The 10,284-nt window shown below is 43.2% G+C and overlaps 1 protein-coding gene across 1 annotated transcript; it reads left to right on the top strand.

Moving 5' to 3' along the window:
• The first annotated feature begins 3,042 nt into the window (after positions 1-3,042).
• On the top strand, positions 3,043-8,855 carry BIRC7 (baculoviral IAP repeat containing 7). Its single transcript, XM_027881568.1, has 8 exons — positions 3,043-3,520; positions 5,094-5,193; positions 5,816-5,897; positions 5,991-6,036; positions 6,957-7,161; positions 7,935-7,948; positions 8,061-8,126; positions 8,589-8,855. Exons 1-8 carry the CDS (start codon positions 3,070-3,072, stop codon positions 8,789-8,791), a joined length of 1,167 nt encoding a protein of 388 aa, XP_027737369.1. The 5' UTR covers positions 3,043-3,069; the 3' UTR covers positions 8,792-8,855.
• The last annotated feature ends 1,429 nt before the right edge of the window (positions 8,856-10,284 follow it).

Raw genomic sequence — 10,284 nt, 5'->3', positions numbered from 1 at the left:
TGTGTCCTTGTGTTTACACAGAGAACTGATATTTTGTCAAGCACACACTTTAGAATAAGCTTCATCTCTTAAGCAGAAATGTGGTAAATGAAAACAAGTTTTCAAGTAAATGCATCCTTCAAAACTACTCTGAAAATCTTCCATTCTGAATTGTGACCACAGGAAGGCAAAGGAATAGGAAGATTTCAAAATATGAAGATGCAATGGCAACAGAAGAGCGTTGATTCCCAAAGTAAAGGCAAGGCAATCTGTTCAACCTGTCTTGAGAAGATTCTTTTTGCTATTTATCTGTTAATTCTACACTACATTTGCTTGAGGAATGTAAGGTGCAAAACACACATGTGAGAGCAAGTTGGAAAAGATGCAGAAATACTGTTATTAGAGTCTCAGCAAAATAGGAGGATGGGAACCATTATATCATAGGAACCAAGATGCTGCACCTGGCACTCTACTAGGTTTTAACAGGATCCCAAGACTTAGGTGCTATTGTTATTATTTTCATGAAGGACCCAAAAAGTTATTTTCTGGAGAAAGTTTGACCTTATCTTTGTACCTTTCCCTGGTGCCCCCGCCCCCCACTTACTGAGATTGTTAACCAATAGGGAATTTCAGCCCAAACCCAACCAATAGGGGAAAACAAAGCATTAGAAATAGCCTCTGAGGCAGCTGAGTTCACTTCCACCAAGGAAGGGTTTCTGTCTCTTTGAGAGAGAATTTGGTGTTGTTTGGGAAGAGAGTTGTGTAGAGCGTGTGGAGTTAAGAGAATTTTAGTTCATGGAAGCTTTCTGGAGTTTTGTTCTTATGCTGCAGGTAAGATTGGTGTTTTCCTTGTTTTCAAATAAATTCATTTTCATTGTGCTAATTGCAAGGAATTGTTGATATGGGCTGTAATGTTGCTTTGGCTTTATGTGTAAGTAGTGGGTTGTGTGAGAATATCGCCTTTTATTGGTGTTGCAACTATTTTAACTGTTACCTTGGAGAGCCTTATTAGCCAAGTTAAGGAATTTTATGCAGAGCCTATAAATGTCTTTAGTGCAGGTAAATCATAACGGGGTTCTTAATAAGCAAAAGATAAATACATTTGTTCTCCAATATTGCATTTCTCGCTTATAAAAAAAAAAAAAAGGTGGAAGACAAAATTTGGTTTTGTTTTGCCATGAAACTTGCTCTGATATGTATTTCCTGAGTGGAAGTAGGCTGAGAACTTGTTCATCATGTAGGTGAAACCCAGCATTTGTTGTAGCTTAAGAGTTATAGCTTTCATTTTGTTAGGGCTCAGTGTGAGAGCAGCACTGGCTGCGGAGCTGTGCCTGATGAACAAGCCTCTCTGTTGTTTCTCTGTGTTCTGAGAGCAAAATCTGCTGTGCAGGCTTAAAAAACTGTGCTCCTCAGTTTGCTTAGCTTGCAAATTCTGCTGGGAATCAGGGGCTAATGGCTTTGGGTTTTTATTTTCTGTATGGATTTTTCTCTATACCAGTGACATGGTTCTTGAGTAACCACTTTATTGTGTTAAACAAAGCACAGTTTCTGAAACTTTAGAGCTATTTCCTACGACTCTGCTTTCTGTCACTATGGAAGAAAATCCTAGTTGCTAATAAACTCTGTCTTCCTTGCTACCTTTCACTGTGAGATGTACATGGTTGAGCAGACTTGGTTTTGCTCTTAGAATCTCGTTAAGTGTGTAATACCTATGGAGGATGGGTTTGTTAACTCTGGCTGTGGTGACTAAAATGCCCTCTAAAGTTCACAGATGGCTTCCACCTGTATTTTAATCTGTGCCTGTTCCAGAGTGCATTGCTGTAGTTATCTTAATGTGCTGTACCAGCTTTGAAAACCCATAATTTTTTAGGCTGTGTATTTATATTTTTTTTGTTATATTTCCTTATATTTGCCTGTGTGACGTTTCAGGGTCTGTGTGCTTATAATGCCTAGCCCTGATAACCAGAAGATAGTTTCCTCTTTCTTGGGAGGAACTTACCTATTGAGTTAGGTGGTGAAGGGATCTTCAGGACAATAAATTTAAAAAAAAAAGGAGTGGACTGCACCTACCTGTTAATCATGCACACAGTGACTTCACTCCAAAGGAATTCCTTTGATGTAACTAGTTTAATTGTTCCTTATTTTCAATTGTGCCATTATAGGGCATTTTGAAAGTGTCCTTGCCAGCCATGGGCAAAGTATTGGAAGCAGTTGCTGAGTTGCAGTTCACAGAGGGAAGGGCTGTTACCTTAGGTAGAGTGAGGGCTTCAATAATCAGGCACTTGGGAACTCCTTTAATTTCACTTTTACTCTGGCACAGAACTAGCAAAGGCAAAAAATGAGAAAATCCTTGATTTTCTTAGAACAACGCCTCACAGAAACTGCACCTAATTATTTTAGGCTACCCCCTGGAGAAGCCCTTTTGTAGAGGTATTTCTAGATATTCACTGTTTAATTAGGACAATAAGGTTATGAAAAATCTCCTGATGTTTTGTGTAGTGTTTGACTGTAAACTGGAGATGAGGAGGCACTTCTTGTTTGGGTGTGGCTGTTCTCTGCTTTGTTATGGAGTGCCTGTTGAAATCTGCTTTTAGGAACAAAAAATTTTTAATGCTAGTTTGAGGGCTGAGCAAAATGACTGGGGATTTATCTCACAGATCAGATGCCCAAAGCTGGATTGGCTCAGCCTGGGAGGCAGCACAGGTTTTGCCCTCCCCTTCCACTCTCCGTTACATCTCTCCTGTAAATTGGCAGGGGCGGGGGGCTCTGAAAGTGCTGATCTCTTCTCACCAGCCACTAGTGAGGGCTCAGCAAAAGTTCAACAGCAAAGCACAGAACCACCAGATCTGTATTCTGGCTGCAATTCCGAAACGAGCTCAGCTTTGTCCAGACCAGGAGCTTTCCGGAATATGCACGGGGGATGAGGAACAAATAACTGCGGGGTGAGTGCTGCCTGTGACAGCTGGGAATGCAGCTGACTGCTCTGGGATATCTCTCCCCACACTCTTTCAGAACAGGGCCATGGGGGACGCAGCACCAGCAGAGGGGACCGAGCGGGGGGCTGGTTCTTCCCAACTCTTCGATCCCGGCATGAGGAGCGTGGCGAGAAGACTCAGGACTTTCCAGCGGTGGCCACGCAGCTCGCCCGTGTCCCCCCGAGACCTGGTCGAGGCTGGGTTCTTCTACGTGGGCCCCAGGGATGAAGTGCAGTGCTTCTGCTGCGGGGGTGTCCTGAAGGACTGGAGACCCGGGGACTGCCCCATAATAGAGCACCTCAATTTCTTCCCTTCCTGTAAATACATCTGCGGTGAGGACGTCGGGAACCAGGAGATGCTGTCTCTTCAGGAGATCTTTGACACTGTGGACGGGCAGTTCCTCAGTCTCTTGCAGGGGATAGTCAGTGAGGAGACAGCCCTGCCCAATGAACCAGAGTACCCCGAGATGGTCACGGAGGAGATGAGACTCTCTACCTTTCAGAACTGGCCGCAAAACTCCGACGTTCATCCAGAGCAGCTGGCCAGAGCAGGATTCTTTTACACAGGTAGGTGCCCTGGAGAGATGTTCTTAACTCCTATTTGAGTTAATTTTTGAAGGTTTCACTATGTTTTACTGCTTTTACAAATACTTGCAAGTATGTGTGTTGCAGTTAGAAACCACATCCTTCCTTCAGCATGTGCTGTTTCACTGGCTGCTTGTGCAGAATTTACTTCAACTCCTGTTTGAGTACTGAGGGGTCCACTAGGAAGTGAATTCCCTTGCCAGCAAGAGTGGAGAAAGTGGAGAAATGTGTTTTAAACAGATGTTTTACTGGCAGGAAAGTGCGTGCTTTAAGATCCATTGAACCTGTTTATGACTTGCACTTCTAAAAGGACTTGAGGAGCTTGCTTGGCATGTCATGTTTTATATAAACTGTCTTGCATGGAGGCCTTCTCAAAATCCCAAATCTGAGTGAAATCTGTAGGTAGTCAGCCCATCTGGCTGTCACTGCGGGTTGTTGCTCTAAGGACTCCAGATTTTTAATTCAGAAATAAGATACTAATTTTTGAGTAAAATAGGCAAATATTTCTTGTAATCACATGCATGTGAATATCAATATAACATTATTGTTTCACTTGGAGAAGGCTTTGCTGGTTAGGTAATAGGCTTGAAGAAATACTCCTCTCTGGAGGAGATATTTACACTGTTAATGCTCGACTGCAATTAAATATTGGGGGTAATCCTTCTGGTTTTTTGGAAGCTGATAATTTAGGGATACTTGTGTGTTACAAGTGTGATGACTTTGATATGAAGGAATCTATTTGGTTTTGCATGTTAAACTGAGACATGGAAGGAAGTCCCAGGCAGGTTCCACAAATTAAAGGTCCCTAAGCAGAAACAAACCTGCACACCCTGAACACTTAGAATCATTGTTGAAGAGCATCACAGACTTACTCTGGGGACTCATTAGGCACAGCAGTCTCACAAGGCACTCCCCAGCAGTCCCCTGACCTGGAGAACTCTGGAACTGAGCGCTGAGTGAAGCCAAACAGTGCTCTAACAAGAGTGCTTGGGAGATCATGTCTGTGACCCAAACTCACTGGCAGCCTCTACTGACATTGTTTCAGTGTCCTCAGGGTAGGGCACTTACCTGCAGTTCCTCTTAATGGTGTTTGGCTTTTCCCCTCTGTGACTTCTCTGAAGAGAAGCTCAGGGCAGCCAGGGGACCACCTTGTGGCAAGCTCTTATACCTGTGAGATGGAAACTGTGTACATTGTCTGCCTGTGCCTGCTGGTTATGGCAGATTGTGATTAATGAACACAGTGTGTTTATAGATATAACTAACTACAGTTCTGCTCTAAATAGAGGGAGGATTGGGTTAGGTATGTGTGTGTATGGGAGCTCAGGTGCTCACATTCATGCTGCCTGTTGGCTTGTGACCCAATTCTGGAATCATCTCAACCAGCTGCAGCTCTGGGAATTCAAACTGATTTCCAGCCCCTGCACAGTGCTGGTGAATTGTCACGTGTTCATCTGTTCTGTCAGCCTGTGTTTTGTGCTCAGTCCATTCCCCAGCTTCTCCTCCACGGTCAGTAGAGTGTCTCAGATATAAAATAACCTCTTGATATCCCTTTCAGGACGAGGTGATGTAGTGAGATGCTTCTACTGTGATGGAGGTGTGAGGAGCTGGTCGTTCGGAGATGATCCTTGGAGGGAACATGCCAAGTGGTATCCAGAGTAAGTCAGTCTGAGTTGACAAATGCCCTTCACAGCAAGGCCAAAAGATTGGTCATGCATTTTATACTGATGGGGTTTTTATTTTTTCCATAGGATAAAAATATTTAGAACCTCTCACCTTAAAAGCAAAATAAAATGTTCAAGCTCAGGTAGAATGGCACAGTTCAGACTTGAGATTTTCTAATTTGACCCAGAGTTCACCATCTAAGAGTTCAATTAAAGTCACTTTCTTTGACACCAAAGAACAGCTTGGTTACTACTCCTCTGAGGTACAAAAAGAAATTTATTGTAAACCTTGGCTTTCTTTAGCAGTTCTTATGGGTTTTTTTTCTGTGAATTGCTCTCTTATCACAGTTTCATGGTCTATTCCAAAGCATGTTACAACTGAGCTCATCTTGAGCCAAACATGAAGACTGAATTAAGGGGGAGGAATCATGAACCTCTTACTGTCAGCCTTTGTGCAGGAAGTGGGAGTGAGGAATGCCGTGATGCCCCATCTTTAATGAATATATAGCAGCTTGCTCATAACTCATAGCACCTTTTGCTTCTGAAATTCAAACTACTGCTGCTACTTTCACTTGAGAGACCCTGTACTAATATGTTTAAACTTTTCTACTTATAGGTGTGAATTTTTATTGCATTCAAAGGGGAGAGAATTTGTTAACAGTGTTCAGGAGACCTTTTCTACCACCCTGCTAGCTCCAGTGAGTTCTATTGTGTATTTTGTGTGCAGTAGATGGAGGTTTGTAGATGGGGGAGTTCTGAACACATGCTTCTCTTTTTATGTCACTTTTCAGAGACATTCCTGGGATCAGACTGAACAGGACTCCCCTCCTTCCCAAGGTCAGTGCTGTAATTACGTGGTGCTTCATCTTCTGTTGATAGTGGTGTGGTCTTGGTTCTACCACCCCACCTCAGCTACTGTGCCCTCTGTAGACATGGTGTTTGTGACATGTTTTGATATCCTACAAGCAGTTTCACTTTGTTTTTAGGGAAGTCTGTAGCTGAAGAAACAAATTTACTTGTTCTCGTGAGACCTGGTAGTCTAAGACCTGAGACACTTAGCTAGTCTGGATAATTGTGTGAGTTTTGAGTGTTTGCCTAATGTTCCTTTGACTTGTGCATGCTCTTGATGTTGTTGTCTGTCTGTAGAGTCTTCCACACTGCAATATTTTAAGCAAGCTTGTTAAGACACCAGAGAACAGCTAAAGGGTCTAGATGTTTGTGAAGGGGTTGATCCTGGGGATTATTCCCCTTCGTCAGTTCCTGGAAATTTAAGTAGGTGAAATTTGGCTCCCATGAGCATAAGCAAGACTTAAGTCTTTGAACAGGCTGCCAGCTGAATTTCTTATTTCTATTGTTACTGATGAATGGTAGAGCTAGACTGAGGTAGGAGACACTTCAATAGGATGTTCCACTTGATATTCATGAAAACAATTTTGAGGCTTCTGTTCTGGGATCTGAAAACAAAGATAAGGATTCTGGACTGAGGCCAAACAGCTCACTGATAGAGGGAGACTTAGTTTACTGGTACAGTAGAATAAACCATCCAAAATTAGTCCCTGGGCTTTTATGAAATTGCTTTTGATTAACTTGCTTGTGAGTTATGATTGGAAGTACAAACAGTAAATCTGGATGTTAGTCTAGCTATATATAGATAGCTTGAGGAGTGTTTAATTTTTATATAACAGCTTTAGGGAATGGCACACTTGGGCCAGAAAGTTCTGCCTTCTTGGTAAAGTATCTGCTCCCCTGCTTTACAGATCCTCTGAGCGCTTGGGAAGAGCTGGCTCATCCTTCTCAGGATCAGCGTAACATAGTGCACAATGTCCTGCAGATGGGCTTTGACCCCACTTGTGTGGCAAACCTGGTAGAGAATAAATTCAGGTTGACTGGGGCTTTCTACCTTTCTGAGTCTGAACTGATCTCAGAGCTGCTGCAGTCGGGCAGGGCAGGGAGCAGAGGTAGGCCTGGCTCCATACCTGCTCTGGGTTGGGTGGGTCACCTCTTCCTTCACCTTGAGCACTGCTGTGAGTGTCTTTCAGGTCTCTGCCTTCTCTCTTCCTAGACTGGAATTAAGAGGAGTAATGCCCCCCAGCCTGCCTTTCCTTGGCAGGCTGAACGATGGCATTCTGATTTAAAGAAACCTGGAGGAGCTGTGGTTACTGGGGTATCAGTGCTTATCTCTGCCTCCACCAGGCTCTGGTGTAGATATCCTCAGTGGTTCCTGCTGCCCTTAGATCTGCAGTAGCAGCTCCACAATGTGGAGACTTGTGCATAAATTCACGTCTGATCCAGACAGAAGTAGCTGTCTGAAGCAAAGCTTCTAAGATGGATAATTACTCCAAGCCTATTTAAAACTGGATCAATAAATTGATCAGAAACAGCCATACTACTTGTCTGGATGATATGTAGCTTCCTGAACTTACCTGTCTGTCTTGTGTTATCTGTTTTATGGAGTCTGTTTGAGTGAAGTTTACTTGAAGGTGCAGTTTCCAAAGCCCCCATCTCCATAGCGTGGTCTGACACTTCTGTAGAACACGGAAAAAGGAAGTCCACAAAACTGAAAATGGGATTAAATAGTAAGAATGAGCAGCTGATGGCTCTTGCTGTCTGATAGATAAACCAGCTTTGAGGAGAGAATGTGATGTGGACATGCCTTGATAGGGGGGTTCACTTAGACAGTGAGTGAAGCATCACAAAGAACATCAGCTGCACCAGGCTGAGCCTGTGAAATCAAGTGCAGAGTCAAGAGGTGTGTAACCAAAGGCTCCTGAGATCCAGGCTATTTCATCTTTTCACACAGCACTGTCTGGAGAGGGAGACAAGGGTAGCATTTAATACCATCTTCTTTCCTGGTTGCACAGATCCTGTTCGGAGGGAGGCTGGAACATCGAGAGAAGAAATGCAAACTGTGCAGCAAAAGGAATCAGGTGCTCTGGGCTGACAGTGGTGGTGGAATTGAGCTTAGACATAACCGGGATGAGTTTTAGAATAATGGCATCAGTAATTGTTACATTGATTTTTTTTTTCTTTTTTTTTTTTTAAATCCTGAAGGTGGGAGTGTGCTTGCTTGAGTGCTACCTGTCATTAGAAACCCTTATTCAGGAATTAGAGTTCCACTGTGAATCAGACTGTTTAAAAAAAAAAACAAAACAAACACCAAACAGTTTATTGGGATAATTTACATAGCACAGTACAGTGATGATGATCTCTGTCCCTGCTCGGTCCAGAATGTGCCTGAGGCACTTTTGCCATCTCCACAGCAGTCTCTGAAAAAAACCCAACAAATAAGTTGCAGTGTGACCTCCTAAGCTGTCAGGACTGGTACTCTGGAGCTGTGAGAATATTAACAGTTTGGGCTTTTTTTTTTTTTTTTTCCTTTTCTGGTAAAGATGAGTCTCAGCTGAGCACAGAAGAACAGCTCCGCCGCCTGCAAGAGGAAAGGATGTGCAAAGTGTGCCTGGACAGAGATGTGTCTGTTGTGTTTGTCCCTTGTGGCCACCTGGTAGCTTGTGGAGAATGTGCCCTCAATTTGAGGTTGTGTCCCATCTGCAGGGCTGTCATCCAGGGGAGCGTGAGGACTTTCATGTCCTGAGCCATGATGATGCACCCAAGGGGAAAGATAAGTCCATACAGCTCACTCATAACATAGCAGAGGAAGAAAATCACCGAATAGTTTGATTCTGGAGCAATCTTATTTACAGGATATCTTGTGTAAAACCTCACTAAATGTGCCTCAGTGTTTCTAGGAGGAGTTGCTGGTTTGCTGTACTACTGCTGTAGGACTGCTCCAGAAAATCTCTGCTGGGTTCTTTTGTCCTCCAAAGAGAGGCTTTTGTTGACAGAGACTCTCCTCCAAATTCCTGTGTTCTCAAATGAATCTTTGCTCTGTGTTGAAATCAAAGGCTGTTTTTAGTAGGCTCTCTGGTTCTTTCTCACACATTTAGCAGTCGTTTAGAGATTATTCTGCTGGGGCTTCCTTCAGTAAGTTTGAGTGAAAATGGGAGGTTTTTGTATACAAAATGCATTCCATTGAGGCAAGAACACTCATCAGCAATGTGTTGTGGGAGGGGGAGAATCTAACTTTCTTCTGAGCTCTTTCTTGTCCTTCCCCCCCCCCCCCTTTTGTTGAATTTTCAACAATTGATGAAAGGTTTCACTGATACTCAGATCTGCATAACTAAGTGGAAAAGCCTGGCTTGTAGCAGACTCTCCAGCCTCTTTACTCCCAGTTGCCCTCCTCAGGTCAAAGACACTTTGCTCGGGGTCACTATGGTCTCCTGGAAGCTTCTTATGGAGCTCTTCCCTGGCTGTTGGGTACTATCCTACTACAAGATGGAAACTTAGCTTTTTAGGACTTCTGTTTGCTGGCTAAAGTGGTGATTTTTATTTAAAATGGAATATTCTATCATTTAGCCAAAAAAGAGTGAGTTTTGTCCATGCTATTGCTTGTTAACTGAAGGGGAAAGGAAATATGTTTTTAAAAATAAACTGTACTTTTTCATGGAATAAAATTTTTCCTTTGTTTAACTTAGAGGTCTGAGTATCTGATTCTAGTACAATTCCCTCTGTGGTGGAGGGCTGTGGTGGTGTCCTCAAATGTTAGAGTGACATCAGGTCGTAGGTCACTTCTGTCCCTCAGTGCTATGTGGGCATGAGAAAAATAACTGTTCTGACCATGGAATTCACAAGACAACATGTGGGTCATGGAGTCATAGAATTGGGTTGGAAAGGACCTTAAAGACCATCTTGTTCCACCCCCACCTCAGACCAGAAGAAGAAGGAGGTAATAGTAGTGAGGTTCTTGGCAAAGATGAGGGGAATCACTAGTTGAGCAGTTTGAACCCTCCAACTCTTGGAGGAATTGATGGGTCTCTGCCAGACAGCAGCTTTCATAGAGAGGATTGTCACCAACATGCCAAATTAGGTGTTGTGTGGGTTCAAGATATCACTGGCTTTGTTTTGCCACTATAAATAACAGCAAAAGCTCACAGTTTAAATAGAAGTGCTAATCTGAGAAGGGAAAACAAAACCAGCTCTGTGCTGGAATAGTGTTATTTCCTCTTAAACTCAGCTCAGTGTGGCTTG

This window comes from Empidonax traillii, unplaced genomic scaffold (assembly GCF_003031625.1).
Source record: "Empidonax traillii isolate 1590-97213 ecotype Southwest subspecies unplaced genomic scaffold, ASM303162v1 scaffold91:size2966241, whole genome shotgun sequence".
NCBI classification, from domain to species: Eukaryota; Metazoa; Chordata; class Aves; order Passeriformes; family Tyrannidae; genus Empidonax; species Empidonax traillii.
The sequence above is the reverse complement of the archived record's forward strand: the minus strand, read 5'-3'. Positions and strand labels throughout refer to the sequence as shown.

Bases quoted from the DNA above. Each gene is read 5' to 3' on its own strand.
- BIRC7 (XM_027881568.1), top strand. From the start codon at position 3,070: ATGAGGAGCGTGGCGAGAAGACTCAGGACTTTCCAGCGGTGGCCACGC. The intron at 5,194-5,815 runs GTAAGTCAGTCT...TTCTACTTATAG, and splicing joins CATGCCAAGTGGTATCCAGA to GTGTGAATTTTTATTGCATT. The intron at 6,037-6,956 runs GTCAGTGCTGTA...CCTGCTTTACAG, and splicing joins GGACTCCCCTCCTTCCCAAG to ATCCTCTGAGCGCTTGGGAA.